The 18,084-nt window shown below is 42.8% G+C and overlaps 1 protein-coding gene across 1 annotated transcript in view; it reads left to right on the top strand.

Annotated features, from left to right (window-relative positions):
* Positions 1-18,084, top strand: part of bicc1a (BicC family RNA binding protein 1a) — a 53,930-nt gene that overhangs the window by 20,796 nt on the left and 15,050 nt on the right. Inside the window, exons 3-9 of the mRNA XM_076075702.1 lie at positions 3,072-3,141; positions 6,961-7,040; positions 7,793-7,951; positions 9,657-9,710; positions 13,457-13,639; positions 15,876-16,127; positions 17,633-17,764. Coding sequence (XP_075931817.1) covers positions 3,072-3,141; positions 6,961-7,040; positions 7,793-7,951; positions 9,657-9,710; positions 13,457-13,639; positions 15,876-16,127; positions 17,633-17,764 — 930 coding nt within the window. The remainder of the gene's footprint in view (positions 1-3,071; positions 3,142-6,960; positions 7,041-7,792; positions 7,952-9,656; positions 9,711-13,456; positions 13,640-15,875; positions 16,128-17,632; positions 17,765-18,084) is intronic.

Below are 18,084 nucleotides of genomic sequence, written 5' to 3'. Positions count from 1 at the left end.
TAGGTAACTTAATTTGTGGAAATATCTCCACCCATTTGAGAGGTATTTGCTAGTCCCTCCACAAAAATAAACGCCATCCACCCTTTAAAATGGTGTGTGGTCTGTCAGAAATCAGTCCCATCTGCACTACGCTGCCAAGAACAGCAACACTGGACAGGAAACAGGTCTCTCTGAACAAGGCCCTCTTTAGAGGAAAAGTAGATGAGGCATAGGCCATAAAGTTTGATAATGTTAGGAGAGCGTAATTGGAGTTACTTCTGATATGTTACTTTTGTTCTACGCTGCATGTTTCCACATCTTGGCACTTTTTAATGACCTCTTTATTTGGAACTCACAATCACTCGTCTGCCATTTGCCCCCACATTGCCACTGTAATTTTAGCGGCCTCTGAGAGGTTGCGGGCGGCAGTGTTGAATTGCTTAAACGTGTGGATTTGGTCATGGAGGCGTTCAATTTAAAACCAGACACGTATGTCATGATCGCAGGAGACCAAGCCAAAAAAATAATTTGTGAAAGGTGGACGTAGAAGTAGAGGAATTTCTTCATCACTGAGAACAGAATGTCCTTTAATGTTGTGATGCATCCAGCTGTTGTTGTGAGCGCGTGACTTCAGTTGATGGAGGAAAAGTTTGTATTCCGCTACAGGGTCTTTGTGATTCCTGTCCTTTTACCAGACGGCGGTGGGAGGGTGTCATGGTGTAGTTTAGAGTCCCGTGTGCCTCCAGCTAGTATGAAACCCAGTAACACAGAACTCGTCCGATTTTGGTTTTAGGCCTAGATTTCATAGCATGTAAAATCATTCTGAGTGAATAAAATGGTAATAATAATATTATTGCGGCAGGAAGGATGGTAAGGAGGACTTTAATGGGGGATCATTAGCCGGCTGGAACTGTTTTTAGCTTAGTCACGCTAAATGACGCCACGGAAGACTCCAAAACAATAATAGTTGAGATCATATGGAGAAAAAAAACTCCACAGGATGATACTAAAATTCCTTTTGGTTCTATGATTCACTCGATAGAAACTGGGAGTAAACGCAGGGCCACAATCAGGAGAAATCATGAGAATGACTGGAAGCATGTTTCTCTGCTGCTAGATCATAATGATAATGCCCAAAGATGTACGACGTGGTACAACAGCTTAAGAGAGCGGAGGAAGAATGCAACAACTCTCCAACTGTTGTACAAATGTGTTTTGCAATAATTTTATTGGCTTATGATCAGTTTTACAAGTTTACAAGAGGACTGTGGAATCCTGTTTTTCTAAAGAACGGACAAACTCTTCTTTTTGAAGTAAGAGACTTCTTTTTTTTTTTTGCTTTGTTTACAACATTGAGAGCCTAAAAAAATAACTTGCAGCTGGCTTTTAATGACTCGAATGGTGCTTAATAAAAGTTCAAACTGATTTTGGTTTATCTTGGTCTACTAGTGGCAGAACGGTTGGCCAAGCACCTCATTCTGTTGCGCGTCTAGGCCCGTCCATTTTTATATGTGATTATAGGATGTTGTAGAAAATCAGCGAGCTTTGAAAGGGCTTCCAGTCAACCATCATGGACTCATGGAGTTTAAAGCTGCAAAGTAAAAAGAGGCACACATCAGGCTTTTCAGAGCTGTCTCTCTTGTTTTACAGGTACGTGAGACTGGCAGTGGACACGCTGTCAGAATTAGTTGTAAAAGATGCCAAACAGACCGTACTACTTCCAGGAGAGCATATGGGGGAATTTAAGCACTTCCTTTTTGGATTTGTGCACCAGTTCCCCTAGGAGTACAGGCTGCTGTTGGTATTTGTCAAGGGAAAATAGATAAGATTTGAAAATGTTTGTAGAAAAAAAAAAAAATAAGAAACTTAATTAAGGCTGTGAATTGCTTTGCCAATAAACCCACCATCCTATCTTCATTGGTAGCGCTGATGGCTCTTAATTCACTCTCTCTCCCATTTGTGGCTCATTGCTTAATGCACTGGACCACCAAGGAATATTAAGTGCTGCTAGTGTAATGGATTGAAGCCGTCCTCGGGTGCCTGAAGCTTTAAAAACTTCAACTTCATATCTTCTCTTCTCCGACTCGAAAAACCCCAAACCCCTGGAAAGTATTAAAGCAAACAAAAAGGCCCTTGTGAAAACAAGTATAGTGCACATGGAGGACAGAGCCATTAGGAGAGAGCATGTAAGCCTGGCATTTTTTTGGAAGGTTTGATAGTTTTTTTTCCCCTTGTTTTTTTTTCCCACCAACATCAACCACTCGTCATGGCAGACAGCCCTCAAGGGGTATGTTTGTGGATTTGTAGCCAGGAAGTCAAGCAAGGTGAGCTTCCTCGAGGTTGAAAAGAAGAGCAATAGATTTCCCCTGATTGGAACGCTGACAGCGTCTTGACCGGCTCCTTACTCTTGTTTTTTTTGTCTTTGTACTATAAGCAGTTTGCATTTTTTACATTGGTACATGTGCTCCTGGTTACGATGACTAGACTTGTCAAAGGGCTCTCACATAGATATTGTTCACGCGTACGCAGTGGATATTCTTCTTTGTTTGGTACTTTGGTGGAGGGAGGATTTGGCTGTTGAGCAGAAACAAAGCAGTGTCTGGACACATGAGCTTATATCATCAGACATATTTCAAACTGGACTCGCAGCTCCTTTGACTTTTCCCTGGTGTTTTTATGAATATGTTTTTATATTTTTTTATTCGTGTAAGGCTTTTTTTTTGTAACTGTTGGATGTTAATACTTGTTTCATGTTCTCTGAAGTCAGAAAATGAATGTTTCCAAGTAAAGGAGAAGCAGTGAACAGTTGTCCACCCTTCAAGCTAAGCCCAAACCACATTAAGACACTGAAAAACAAAATGTCTACCAAGGTCCTGCAGTGTATAATACTGACTACATAATGATGAACATACATGTAATGTGTATAGGCTCATAACCTATTCTTATGCCATCCTCTGCAAAATAATGATTGTGCTGCTACAAAACTATATAATCATGATTGAAGAGTCAACGTTGTATTTATTTAATTTTTTTATCTGCCCATACTGACATCTGTAATAAGTTAATGTCGGCCGTCCTTCATTCTGTTCCAGATCATGGATGAAACCCAAACGCAGATCGCCTGGCCGTCCAAACTGAAAATCGGAGCCAAGTCCAAAAAAGGTGACTATTTCTTTTCTCTTAGTAATCCCATACTCACAGTATTCCTATATTGGATCCCTTTACTTCTTCCACTGGTTTTGCCTTGTGTGACTTGAGTATTTGTCGAATGATGGACTTACAGAATCTATGAATCTGATTTCAAGTAAGGAGCTAACTTGCCGTGCATCAAATGCATCAAAGTCCATAAGCTCAGGCTTTAGATTCCAAATTTCCTTAAACGCGTCTGATGCTCTCACGTCATTTCTAAGATGTGTAGCAACAACAACAAGAGCTAAACTAAACCAAATGTGTAAATGGCAGGTAACAACACAGTTGTGATAGTTTTCCAGCTGACATAAGTTAATGATTGAGTCAGTGTTGTTTTAAGCAGAACTATGTTCTCAGGAAAGTCATTGGACTCAGACGGACAAGGGGTTGCTCTAGCAATCATTATTTACAATCTAATAGAGAAGTTTGAAAAGATGAAACTTCATCTGCACTGAGGAATTTGTGATTTTGCTGTGGAGGAGGAGGGGTGGGAGTCGCTCGTATCGAAGCTCCCTCATTTATTGGCCGAGTTGTTCTCGCACTCTGCTACCAATAAAAGATTATCACGGTTATTTAAAGCTCTTCCGGGAGGGGGGGGGTGAGGCGGGGTTGAAGGAGTAGGTGTAGCTGTGCCCGCTTTGTTGTCCTCAGGAGAATTGCCAGTGTTGCGTCTTCAAGCCAGATGTGGAATCCGATGACATTATGGAACTTCCTCACTCACTCTGTACAGAAAGTAGTTGATGGAGTTACATCAGAACGTTTCCCCCCTCTAGATACTTAATCAACTGTAACCCCTGGCAAGTTATTCACATACAACCATCCATTCATCCCAAGTATAAGTTCATTCACAAAACCAACACCACCTGGGAAAGATGCTTTGTATACGAATATTTAGAATTCTGCCCTTTGATTTTTTTTATTTTCTCTGTGTTGCGTAAACCGAGAGGAGCCGAGGGGGAGAATGTTGGCTAATCACGTACAGTTATCTTATGAGCGAATGCGTTTGTGGGAGAAGAGACATGTCGAGCTGACTGTGTGTTTTAACATCCTGGGCTCATGGGAGCTGAAGAGAATAAAGAATGTTCTACTTCTTACGTATTCTTGCGTCTTAAATTCTGCTTTCGTCAAAACCTCACGGAAGCCATCGGGAAAATTACCGGAGACAATGATCTGCATTCCTTTCGTCCCTTTCATTGGAGATGACCAACGCAAAACGTTCTTGCTCTGTCCTTAAAATAGCTGGTGATGTCGTTGTTTTGAGTTATTCTTATCTAAAATCATACTCCTTTAGGGGTGTTAGTTTGCCGTGTCTTGCATTAGTGTTGTCTTTCATGTGTAGTCTGGAATCGGTTACGCTCGGCAGGATAGCAGAAGATGTGTGTGTGGGGGGGGGGGGGTGTGTATGTTTGTAACCTCTCCCCATACACGGCCCCACCACATCAAAATGCCAGCTCCTCTATTTATTTCATCACCTGCGACTGGCTGGCTGTCCCTGCCACCTGCACAGGTGTGATAAGGCCAGTCGTTAGCCCCTGAGGGCAAGCTGTCACCAGCACACTGTTGGTGATTTAATACAGTGAGGAGCCATATCACTCACTGCAGGGCTGCCACTTCAGCACCGTGTGACAGAACGGTCAATACTGTGAGATTGCCTTTATGTTTTTACTTCTGAAAGTCTGATTTTAAGATTTTTATTTGTGCGTGAAAAATATGTTAATAGTAATACTAATCCTACTTGCTAGTTATGCGTGTCGACATATCCGCAGATGTTTTGAATGAGAAAGGCCAAGCCAAAAGGACTTAATTCCCTTCATTTGTGTGGTATTTTTGAATGTAGTCCTCAGCTGGAAAAATGCTTAAGCTTTGCCAGCACGGAGCTCTGGGTCAGAAGGTTTCCTCCGTCAAGTGGAACTATGTAAAATCTGTGCGACTGAAAACATTCACATTTTGCAGCTGCAAGTCTTCTGTTGTTTTTGTTTGCTTTTCCAGCTGTTCTGTGTCCCAAATTAAGACTTAAGGTGTTCATTTTTTATTCCACAATCAATCCCCCCAAAAAAGAGCATACAGCGCACTCCATTTCTAAAAATGCGACTGCAACACTCGTTTAGGCTGGCTAATGTTTGCCAGATGTGCAGAGCAGGTTAGTCACTGGAAGAGCTATACTCCCTCTGATGGTCACAGTTGGTGCCACAGGAGGAAGTGGAGGGATTTCTATTGTTCACAGCAACAGCTGTATGATGGGAAAATTTCCTGGAACCAGCTCGGAGACTGTGATTGGTCTCTAACCGCTCTTTCAGCTCTTTTTCCTTTTGTTGTCTTTGCTTTTGTTTTCCCATCTCAGACTGCTGCTCACTTTTTGTTTAGTTCCTTCCCGCTTGTTACTCTTGAGATCTAGCATCTCTTGTAGTGTGTGCTGAGGTTGCCTGACCCCTGTGACACTCTTAACAAGACCAGTGCTTGTTTGCTGGCACTCTCTGTTCCCCATAGTTCCCAGCGCACATGAAACGGAGAGCACAACCTTTTTCAGATACCTCTATAAAACAGAACTTCATTGTAGCCAACCCGTCCTCTGCTGTTCTCACTTGTATTTTGCAGCCCCGTGGAGAGCGTTTTGGTTTGGCCTTTGAGAGTTATTCATCATCAAAAGCATTCTGTAAATTGGGAACTTCCCTTGGCATCGCCAATTCTGACAATCGCTTTTTTTTTTTCTAGTTTAGGACTTTTCACTCCCAAGCTCCTTGAAAGTCTAAACATTCATCCATCCGTACGACTTTGCGATACTAAATCTGCTTCAGTGAGTCGTGTCTGAAGACCATGCTGTAAGTGTGTGGATGGGGAGGGCTATTCCTGGAAGGGGGGCTTAATCGACTTCCTGCTGCTCAGTACAGTTAACACATGGGGGCGATGGACCATGAGTGTGTAGTACATGCCTGTGCACATTTGAATTTCTGTGTGTGTTCATGTGTTTTCACATTTGCGTTCTCCAGGGGTCCGGCATGCGGCAGAGCCAGATGTAGGCTTACCCAACCCTACACAGACACAAGCATTAGCTGTGAACGGTTTTGGTATGCAGTGTTTTGGTGATTTCCACTGAAGTAATTAGAGGCTCTGGAAGCACAGTTTACTCAAGCTATTAGGACCTTTTTACTAGCGCGACCCTCTGTGTGCCCACTGAGCGTGTTTATACAAGAATTTTAGGATGTGGCAGGATCGTATCTAGTCATTTTTTTTGAGGAGACGGCTGTGTGTGACGGCTGATAAAGTCATGTGCAACCATGAAAGACGCCGAAAAATGAGTTACTGTATATTTTTGCAGTCCACTGAAAGACAGAATGAGGTCCAGGGAAATGAGGCGACAAGCGTCACATGATTGTCTTTTCTATTGAGGCTAAATTGCAGCAGAACAATTCTCTCCAGCTAATGGTGTTCCTGTCGACTCTGCTGACTGACGGATTGTGCCTGAATATAATTTCCATAGAGCTCCCCCGCCCCCCACCCCTGAGCCCCGCACGGTGTGGTTGCTTGCCGACTTAAATGAGACTCGGCAGATATCAAAGCAGCAATTACTGTTGCAGAGCTTTTCTCCGACGCGCTCTAATTTGTTGACACATCCAGACTGCTGTGTCATGTTTGGTTAAATGGATTTGACTTGTGTCCCACTCTCTCACATTGTATCTCTTAAAGGATACAACAAGGTGTTAGTGCTCTCACACACACACACACACACACTGAACATACATTAAACATGCTCTCTCTTTCTCCCACTTTTAATGTCTCCCTTTCTCCCTGCAGATCCACACATCAAGGTGTGCGGGAAGAGGGAGAATGTGAGGGAAGCCAAAGACAGAATTATGTCCGTCCTTGACACAAAGGTACAGTAAACATCTTTATCACAGTGAAGATAGACTTCGTGTGTGTGTGTGTGTGTGTAATCATCTCCCCCGTCTCCTCTTTCTCGCCTTTTTCTTGGTGTTCAGTTTGAACCGAATGTATTTCACCTCGGCTCTCCCGCTGGCCAAGTGACAGATTGCTCACAGCAGTGTGGTACAACTTGGCACTAATCTCTCCAGATACTCTCATCCCGGAGCCTTGCAGTGGTTTGCATCTTGTGTGCATGCAGGCTTTTATTGCCATGGCAACACGAGAAATAAAGTACCTGGGCGACTGCACTGTAGCACCCCCTGGGGGCAGGCCATCATCCATGCACTTTGAACAGCCGAACGCAAACGAACAATGATTGGCTTAGTTTATAGCATCTAATATGGCTTTGTCACGAAAAGGCCGTTTCAGTCTGGCAGACAGTCATTTCATAATATGATTGGTTTCTTTAATCTACTGCATGTTTTGTTGCTTATTTGCCTCTTTTTGAAATGACTGCAACATGTGAAAGTGTTTAGAAGAGGGGAAATTGTAAGTTTTGGGTATTGTGACTGTTGAGATGGAGTAAAGGGGACAGATGCCCAAAAACTGGGTGGCGCAGCATTAGGTGAAATAAGTGCCTTTCAAACACAAGAATAATAGCATGCCCATTTCTCCACTCACTGAGCTACTGCAAGCGTTATCAATCATCATTTCAATGCAGCCCTCTCTCTCTCTCTCTCTCTTTTTTTTTCCTGCTCATTAGAGTAACAGGGTAACTCTGAAGATGGACGTCTCTCACACAGAGCACTCTCACGTTATTGGCAAAGGTGGCAACAACATCAAGAGGGTGATGGAGGAGACGGGTTGCCACATCCATTTCCCAGACTCCAACAGGAACAACCAGGCAGAGAAAAGCAACCAGGTGTGTGGGGCTACTACATAGATGTATACAGTGCTCTACTGTTCTCACTGAGGCATGAGAGATAGATGGAGGGAGCGAGCTGTTTACTGCCCGTCGATCTAACAGTTCTCCCCATCAAATATTTTACTCTAATCTCTTGAACCACAACATCGCACGATTGATGTTTTAGTGTAACTATATTGCATTCGGCTTCCCGGAGTGTTTGTCACCCTTCCATGATTTACTTTCTTCTGTAGTAGCTTAAGTAGCTCTAAGTGTTTTTTTAGTTTTATCTGTGCATGCTGCCCTTCAGCCCATTCATTAACTGCCACAGGATCTCGGAGGCTGGTCAGGTTGCAGAGAGTTGGTTCAGCTGGCTGTTTAGATTGGCCAGCCCAGAGGAAGCCGGCGTGTTTTGGCTGGACCCGGTGTAGAGGAGCAGCAGGATCCGGTTGTAATTACCATTAAAATGTAGTGTGAGGAGTTCAGCAGAGCAGCCAGTAAATTAACTTGTCAGGTGCTCTGTCAATTTATTCTTAAAGGTCTACTTCACTGATTTCAACTTATCTCTGTGGATTTTGCGTCGTAAGTTGTGCCTGCAGTGTGTGCAATAGACCATTGAACCTGCCAGTACTCTGTACCTCATAGACTGTTAAACTCCCTCCAGTCCTACTCTCATGATGCAAGTACACGCTGATAAGTAGCAAGAGACTCCTTTTCAGGCCCAAGACCCCCTTAAGCTGTCTCTTTTTCTGGTTTCAAAAGCTTACTGGCTGCAGCAGAGCTTTTTTTTTATTTATTTTTTAGCTACAGAGCATATTGAAGTGCAGTGGTGTTGATGAGTAAATATAGATAACCAGGACAATCCATGTAGTGGCTTCGTACTTTCCCATCTCACTGGAGCTGTTCAAGCACAACATGAGGCTTAACAATGGTTTTCATTTGGAAAAAAATGATTTGCTGCTCACAGCACTACCCAGCCGCTTGTGTGCATATGTATGTGTGTTTTGTTCATGTGGAAGTACTGGAGGCCAGAGATGAACCAGACTGACCGGCTTTATGTTTTATTAATCATTTTTAATATCACCTTTTTCTTATCTCTACAAGTGTGAGCAGTTGCCTTTGAAGGAGGGAAAATAATAAGAAAGAAATCTAATGAGATTATTTTTCACTTTTTAAAATATCGTAATTTAAAGAAATGGTGTGCCCAGAACGAGCAAGCCAAACACTGGCTCTAGAGAGAGCCATTCAAGGTTTTACGTTCTCTGAAAGCTATCGTACTTCTTCGACACGCTTGGAAATGGAGGGGTGAGCGGATGTTCTGTTGGATGCAATCTGCAACCTCACCGCTAGATGCCAATAAATCCTACACGCTGCTCCTTTTAATCTGGCCTCTCATTTTAGTGGTTGTGTTAAAAAAAAAAAAAAAAACAGTCACTTCAATTGTGGAGGCTGTTTTTTTTTAATCACAATGTTAGATTTATTGCAACTGTAATGACGTGGTTCAAGAATACAACACGTTAACTGGAAATATGCTACAAAAAGGGATTCGGTTTTAGTTTAGAGGAAGCCTTTAAACTTTAGCTGTTTTCATTGTTTCTTCTGGATTTTCCTTTCGACATTGAAATGAAGTGCAACTGTATGCAATGATCTGAGCCATTATATGTCTTGGAATGGGTTTGAACTGGCTAGCTGATTTACATATGTTACTTTTTATTGTGAACAGGTGTCCATCGCAGGGCAGCCAGGAGGGGTGGAGGCAGCTCGGGTAAAAATAAGGGTAAGTAGGAATCCTTCATAGCCTGCTAGCCGTGGATGCTCCTGTTGTTTGTATTTACACTCTACCCACATTATTTCCTCTTCCCCCTTCTTTTGGCCACACTCCCCCGGCAAATTGTGGACTGCTGTTTCGGAGTGCCCGTCTCCTGCTCTTACATTGAACCACTCCATCTGTGCTCAATCATTAGCTAGCCTGACTAACCCCCTCTAGTCTTGCATAGCCAGACCCATCTCCACAGCGCCGTTTCAGTGCTAAAGAAAGGTCTGGCTGCACACACTGTCATTCTGGTATAAGGGAAAAACGCTCTGGCTTGTTTGAATTTCTTTAAACCAATCACAACCGTCTTGGGCGGCGCTAAGCACAAGATGCAGTGACCGTGCCCTTGTGAAATGGATAGTGCAGATAGCGGAGAAGAGTGTAGCGTGAGATACACGGCCAATGGCAGGCTAAACCAGTGCTCTACATCCATCGCAGTCTGACATCCTGTTGTAGTTTACTTATTTGCTCCCAATTGCAATGCTCAAAACAGTTACTTCCTCCACAAGCAAAACACCAGACTCAAGGAAGCCAAGTTCTCTATCTAACCCGACCAATGGAGAGCTCCAGGGTTGCAGTAGGAAATTGTGGACTCCAGGCACAGTTTCAGTGCTTCCTCTAAGCCACAAGCACCATTCCTAACCTAGACCACTTTCCTTGAACAATTTGTAGGCCCATCTCCAGCCTGTTTCCTAGCCTCTTCTTCAACCACAGTTTAAGTCTGACTGGAAAGCCCGACCTCCAGCCTCAGCTTTGCGGGCTTCGGACCTCTGTGCTCGTGTGAAGTGTTACATCGTCTACAGCGAACACGTTCCTCCACTATGGACTGACCAAAAACAAGTGAAGTGAAGTGTGTGTGATGGAGAGGGAGGCGGGAGAAGGTCATGCTGGACATATTTGTGCAGTGTGTATTGGCAAATGTCTGCATGTACGCATACACATACCTCTCCGTGCTTAGTGGTTGTTTTCATAAGCAGCCAGCCGCAACCCAGATCACCTACTTGTTTTGCTATGGATGGAAAAAAAAAAAAAAGGATAATCAAACCTAACCGTAACAAGGTTGTAGAAAGAGGTTTAAAATATAAACTGTAGAGAACCACAGAGATTGTTCTGGCCTCCAAAGAACACACAGTCAGCAGATGACGAGGGAGGATCAAAAGACAGGTTTCCCTCTCTGTCAACTTGGCTTCTTCTGATCCTATGAGACCCAAAAAACCTTCTACGCAGTTCTATTCAACACTCAATAGTCACGACTAGACAGCCCTTCCACACATAGCTTTAATTATGTTGGAGCCACATCACTGAACCTGGACGCAATTTCCTCAAATGCAGCAAGGAAAAATAGCACATTTGAGAGATTTTCTTTTCATGTAATTGGCTTCCCTTTGTTAACTTTATCAGTACTGACAACTGCCGGAATACAAATTGTCAACATATTTCTTTACAAATAACAGATATGCACAGTAATTGCTCAACAAATGCATACTAACTTGTCCAGAGTGACTTTAAGTGAAGGGATTCTTTGTAAATGTTAGCAATCACCTTATTAGCCAAAGTGCCATTATTTTCAAATAGGAGGTGTGTAATTATGCACCAGCTTTGCTTTAAAGGAATAGTTTGAACTTTTGGGAAATACACTTGTTTACTGTCTTACTGAGAGTTAGATGAGAAGATTGATACCAATCTCATTTTTGTCCGTTTAATATGAAGCCGGAGTAAGGAGATTCTGAACTTAGCTTAATTTAGCCTAGCATAGCTTAGCTTAGCTTGTCATAAAGACGAGACAGCTAGACTGGCCTCTGTCTAAAGGTAAAATAAAACTGCCAGCACCAGCAAAGCTGACTAATTGTCATGTTATATCTTGTTGATTTAATTTAGGAGTGTAAAAAGACAAGTTGTTGTTTTAATTTAAGCTAATTGTCTCCTGACTCCAGTTTCATATTGAACTGACCAACATAAGAGTGGTATCGATCCTCTCATACAGCACTCTACAAGAAATTTCTCAAAAATTCTCAAACTATTCCTTTAAATCTGTTTATGAAAAGAGGAATGCGAGGGGGATATTTGGTATTGTCATGATATTAAAACACCACATTGTAAAATGCAGGAGGGTTTATTCCAGTTGTTGACCCCCTACTGTTGAGGTCGCCAGTGCATAACAATATTGCTGTGTTTTTGGTTCTGGGTGGCCTTTCGACCACATCCTCCCCCGTCTCTCCTGGAACCAGAAGTGGCTGAGGTTGTGCCTTCTCCCTGAGGTGCATTAGCAGTGAATGAAATGTCCCTTTAACATACTACAGTGTAAGGTCTACTGTATTTCTGAGGCTCTCTTGGGTGGAGATTTGTTTGAGTCTGAAACAAGTCGGTTGTTGAGGTGATGGATTCTCGAGGGATTTCTTGGACTTTTCCGAGGTGGAGCTGACAGGCAGGTGATGAAAGGTCTGGCCAGTTGCTATACCTCGGAGATATTTTCATTTTTCTTCATCGCTCACCCTTATGTCAGGAGAACTGAGGCTTTTTAACAGCGCTTTCAGTTTGAATTCATGTGAAACTCATATCTGCCAGGTGGGACTTTTTTTTTTCTTTCTTTTTTTTAATAAAGCTGAGGTCAGCTCCACCATAAAAATCAGTCTATTCTTCATTCAGCGCCTGACTCCTGCTGCTCTGCTTGTCCACTCTTGCATTTCCCTCAGTGCTGACCTACATTTCTCAAGCCCTCTGAGAGCGAGTGCTGAAACGTGATATTCATGTAAGGCCAAGCGCATATGGGACTGATCAGGGAAGCATTTCTTTGGTCAGAGCAATTCATGCTGCTTGCCCTTCACTGGCAGCCAAAACCATAGTGGCACTCTGCCCAAGACTCAGTGTTTGGATAACACTGTGTGTGTGTATTCATTCTCGTCTTTGTGTGTGTATGGGTGTGTGCCTTCGTGATTTCTCTCCCATGCATGCATAAGTATGTGTATGCATGAAGCCTTCCTGTCTGCATCTCTTTTGTTTCAGTGACTGGTTGTGATACAAATGACAAGAGCTGACGTCTGTGGCTGCCCCTGTGGTTTGATTCAATGATTTGAAATTAATGTATGTGAATGAGCAGGCCATAGACTAGGACTGCCCCTTCTTAGTCAACTAATCAGTTGTTTTGGTCTTAGTCGACTAAGATTTCTTTCTCGCTTTTTTCATGCTGGATGTCTCATTTCCAAGAAACGTATGAGCACATCTCTGGTAAACACAAGATTTAAAGTGCTTTTGTGTGATTTGTAAACGACTGCAGCCATAATGTTTAAAACTGTAGCATACTTCAAGTAACAAAGGGTGCCTCTCTTATTGCTGGCACTGCTGACCTCATTTTGATGAACTTGTCTGGATTTATTTAAGCCGACAGGTGAAGTTTTGCCACCTTCTGCTCAACGGACTGTTGTTATGTCTGTGTGTCAGTTCACATAATTCTACAGTGTGTAAAGAAATCACCCTTTTACTGTGTTTTTGTCCAAATGGTCTTCATCAGTCTGAATGACAGCACAAGCCGCTATACAGTGCCTATTTATGATTTTGTTCAGGAATGTTTTATTTCCCCTTTTTTCTGGCAGCAGCATAATGATAAGCTATCCAACTTGTCATAACTGCAGTATTTCAGCATGGTGGGGGTTTTCTCTCTGTCATTTCACTTTCTGTTCCCTCCTCTCCCCTTCCGTCTCACCATAATGCAGGAGCTGCTCCCCCTTGTGCTGTCTTTCGAGCTTCCCGCCATCATGCAGTCTGACCCCAGCTCCCCCACTGTGCAGCACATCTCGCAGACCTACAGCCTCACAGTCTCCTTCAAGCCCCCGACTCGCCTCTACAGGGCTACCGGCGTGGTTCGCGGCTCTCAGAATAACGCCAACGCCGTCAAGGTGAGGAGGGTCTCTTCATTTTGAGGAGAATATTGGATCGTTGAGTGACTGATCAGTGCCCACAATACAAAGACGTTCCATTTACAAACGCATGAAATAGAGAAAAGCAGCAAATCATATTTTAGCAGCTGGAATCTGCAGGTTTGATTGATAAGTGACTTAAACGATGAATTAATCAAGTCAAAATTGTCAGTTGACTAATTGTTTCAGTGCTAAATTAGGTTCCATATAAGCCAACAGCTTCAGTACTAATTGACCAACGGCAACAATATAAATTCTGTTGAGTTTGTATTTTCCCTTTTTTAAATTGGAGCGAAATTACAAAGAGACCAAATCATAAAGTTTCAACTCCCCCCACATCCAGCGTGTGTCCTGTTACAGTTGCTTGAATAACTAACCAAACCCTGAACTGTGCACTCCTTGTCAGTCATTTCAGTGTAACAATATTTGAGTTAATACCCTCATTCTTCTCCACCCGTTTACATGGCGAGCCGCAGACCAAGAAAAGGTTTCCAGAGTTGCGCCACGTCAAGACCCACCGGCATTGTCAGCGTTCCTCACTTTTGTCGTTTTAAGTGCCTCATTACTTTCAGCACCACAGGGGCAGCAGAGTGCTGAGAGATATTTGGTCACTTCAACTGGACAGCTGCTGGTTAAGCTCTCCAGTAGGAGGGAGACTCTGGCAAGTCCACAAGCCTCTCTTGAGTTTTATTTCAAATAGTTTCTCACTGTGTTTCCACTCTGCAGCTTGTTTAGGCGTAAACATACTGTATATTTTATGTACGCACACAGATGCACTTCCTCAACTGGCATCTGAGTTGTGGCTAATCAAAGTCTGCCAAGGACTCCGTTCCTCATCTCTGCCAAGTCATATCTACTTTTATTTGGATTTGCATGCTAGTGTGCATTTGTGCACCGTGTTGTGTGTACAGTTTATATGTGCACATGTATGTATGTATGTATGTATGTATGTATGCATGCAGGAGCACGGCCCCTGAGTGTGGTAGGTCTGAGGGGTCAGTCGGGATTGGGAAGTATGCCAGATGAAGGCTAGAGGATTAGAGGAATATGTGTGCTATGTTATGTGGTGGTGTGAGACACTAGGAGGACCTTCGGGGATTGCCAAAACCGCTGTGGATTGTTGTATTATGCTGGCCGCAGTGTGTGGATTCTCATTGCACGCTGGAAATGACTTACTTTATTGGGCTAAGTGATGGTTTGCAGAGCCGGAACGGAATGAGGCTGTTCAACAGGCCGGCAGATGCAGTGGAAAATATAATAGTTTCCATTGATTATGAAGAAAAAAACTGGTGTTTTCTGTGGGAAATACGCAAAATGGCTCCACTGCTCCCCTCGTTAACGGATGATTTAGTGGTCTGGCTATTGATCTAAATTAAATATTGTTCGAGCTTTTTTGTCACATCTTTATGAGATTTAATTTTTACTGTTTGATGTTTTTGCGAGAAGTCAGTAAATTGTCCATTATACTCTTTTATTTTATTGTTGATAGATTTTTTTTACACTCATGGTGCATCTTCTCCTACAATTATCATGTGTCCATTATAAGTTGGAAAACTTTTATTTTATATTTACCCTCACTATTATACTGTACACTGCTTAAGCAAAAGTAATGTTGACATTTCTGTCCAAAAGATAAGTTGATTAATACATTAGGCAATTGACAAAAGATGTATCTATAGCAATGATACTACTTAATGGTTTGAATTATTTATCTATCAAGCACAGATGAAAAACATCTGCTTGTTATCGCCTCTCAACTGTGTGGAGTTGCTGCTTTTCTCTGTTTTATATCATAACAAATTGAATATTTGGGGGTTTTGGACTGTTGGTTGAGCAATATAAGCAATTTTAAGACATAGACTAAACGATTAACAAAAAAAAAAAACGAAACTCTGATAGCATGGTTGATATACTGAGTATATTTTGAGTTGTGGACAAAACAAGACATTTGAGAAGGTCATCTTGGACTTTGGGAAGCACTGATGACATTTTAGAGACCAAACAACTAATCATTTAATCATAAAAGTAATCGACAGATTAATCTACAATGAAAATAGTGGTTAGTTGCAGCCCTATACCTTGATGACTTGGCATAGTTTCATAGAGTCTCTCACTGAATGTAGACTCTTATAAATTAAACGTGTATTTTTCTTTATATATTTATATAATTTGTCATATTACCTGTTGCATTACCATCTCATCCTTGTTTCCACAGAGGGGCACAGCTCTGCTGTTGGAGCATTTGGCTGGTAGCCTGGCAAGCACCATCTCCGTCACCACACACCTGGACATCGCACCCCAGCACCACCTCTTCATGAAGGGCCGCAATGGCAGCAACATCAAGCACATCACCCAGCGAACGGGAGCCCAGATCCACTTCCCTGACCCCAACAGCCCCCAAAAGAAATCCACAGTCTACATTCAGGGCACCATTGAATCGGTCTGCCTGGCACGGCAGTACCTCATGGTGTGTACATTTGACATGCGCTGGTTGAAAATAAATACTTTTAACGGCTAAGCTTTGTTTTGGGGGTTAAGGGATGGCATTGGCAATAGATTCTTTACATATACAGATACCGCAGGCTGTGTGGTAACTTTAATGGATGTCATTGTTTCACTAACATCATATCAACAGTTTGAATGATTTGAATGATTTGGGGTTTTGAGATGGGGTTTAAGAAGTAATCCATGATTGCCTTTTGGGTTTTGTATAGCCTTGGGATAGATTTGCTTGGCTCTGCTCCTGCTGCTGAATCGTCCATTTATACAACAATCTGTAGCCGACTCAAGGTTAGCCTACGTGACTGATAGCCACATACCTGCATGTGAGATGGACACACACATTAGCGTCCGCTTGGCTTGAGTCCTGACTGTGTACAGATTATCCTTCTTGGTGTAAAGGTAATGATCTGGTTTGCGTATACAGTCGATTTTGGTGGATTTAAACATCAGCCCAGACTGTAATTCAGAGGTCAGCACATTACCGTCTTTTGGACCAGGAGGAAGCGCCTCACATTTAAATTTAAAAATGCTCTGTGGTCATTCTTGTCTTGTTGCCTGTAACCACTGAGGCTACCCTGATCTGAATTACTCAGGAACATAATCAGATATTTGTTTCAGAAATGTGTAAAAGTGATGGCTGTTTAATTACCGTTGGCTAAAAGCTTCTGCTGAGCTGGTGCATATGAGACATCTCGGCCCGTAAACGGCTTCGGCTCTCTGTTTGGAGATCCATAATGCGGGGCAGTAATTCTGCCAGAGCCTTCTTTGTCTGCGGTCTCCCATTTGGCCCCAAAGACATTTAGCAAATGCCAAAGTTGTTGCAGTGGCTAAACATGACTTTCTCTAGGTCTGGACGCACAAGAGGTAGCCTCTCGCTGTCTGTTTGCAGTGAGGCCGTAAAAACAGTTGATTCATGTGTGGAGAAGCATAGAAAGCAGACGATGGGGAGAGGTGGTTGAGAAACAAGAGAAGGCGAAGAGGAGCAGAGCAGGACGTACAAGCAGGGGAGAGAGAGGAGTCGGTTGTGTACTGTGTGATTTGTCCTCTTCCAGCCAGACTGTAGATTACAGCTCCAATCTCAGGCCCTGTCGGAGCCAGCCAGGCCTCTATACTGTGCTGCTAATTACACCCACTCACAATAGGAGCGCTGTCCAGCACTCAGCCCAAAATATAGATGTCTGTGGTGCTTGTGGTGGTGATCATGCAAAACAGATTGCTCTTTGCGGAATTCCCCAAGCTCTGTGTGGGAGAAATCTAGCAGTGAATCTTGTATTCATTGGCATGCCTAACATGTAGGTCTACAAATAATATAGTATAAAGGGAAATTTACTACTGAAATAGCCTATAATATAGGAACATGGTTGTGTTACACTGTACTAGCCAGGCTCTGAGAGATATTAGTCTGCAGCTGACATGATAAAACAAGAGTATGTTGCTGATGTACTTTTTAATTTTGTGTTTGCTCCACAGGGCTGCTTGCCTCTGGTGTTAATGTTTGACATTAAAGAGGACATTGAGGTGGAGCCCCAGTGTATCACAGCACTAATGGAGCAGCTGGATGTCTTCATCAGTATCAAACCGAAACCAAAACAACCCAGCAAGGTATGACACCAGGCTTACAATCACACAGCACCAAGAGTTTCAGTGGATTTCCAGCCATGGTAGGAGTAGGGCTCTAGGGATGGTGAGGTTGGACAATCACTTTGATAATAGACGGAAATAACAATTAAAAGATGGATTGCGGTTTACATTTCGAACAGACATTCATGCTGCCCTGAGGATGCATTTTATTAACATCCCCTCGACTTGTAATGTAGCATCCGTATCAGTTCGAAATTTGAATATGTCAAATATTAGTTTTTTCTTTAGGGACAATAATATTGCACCAATGCCACATACAACAGCATTTACAACCTAAGCTT

This window comes from Anarhichas minor, unplaced genomic scaffold (assembly GCF_050575085.1).
Source record: "Anarhichas minor isolate MPS153535 unplaced genomic scaffold, ASM5057508v1 ptg000054l, whole genome shotgun sequence".
In the NCBI taxonomy this organism is placed as follows: Eukaryota; Metazoa; Chordata; class Actinopteri; order Perciformes; family Anarhichadidae; genus Anarhichas; species Anarhichas minor.
This window is presented reverse-complemented; position numbering and strand designations above follow the sequence as displayed.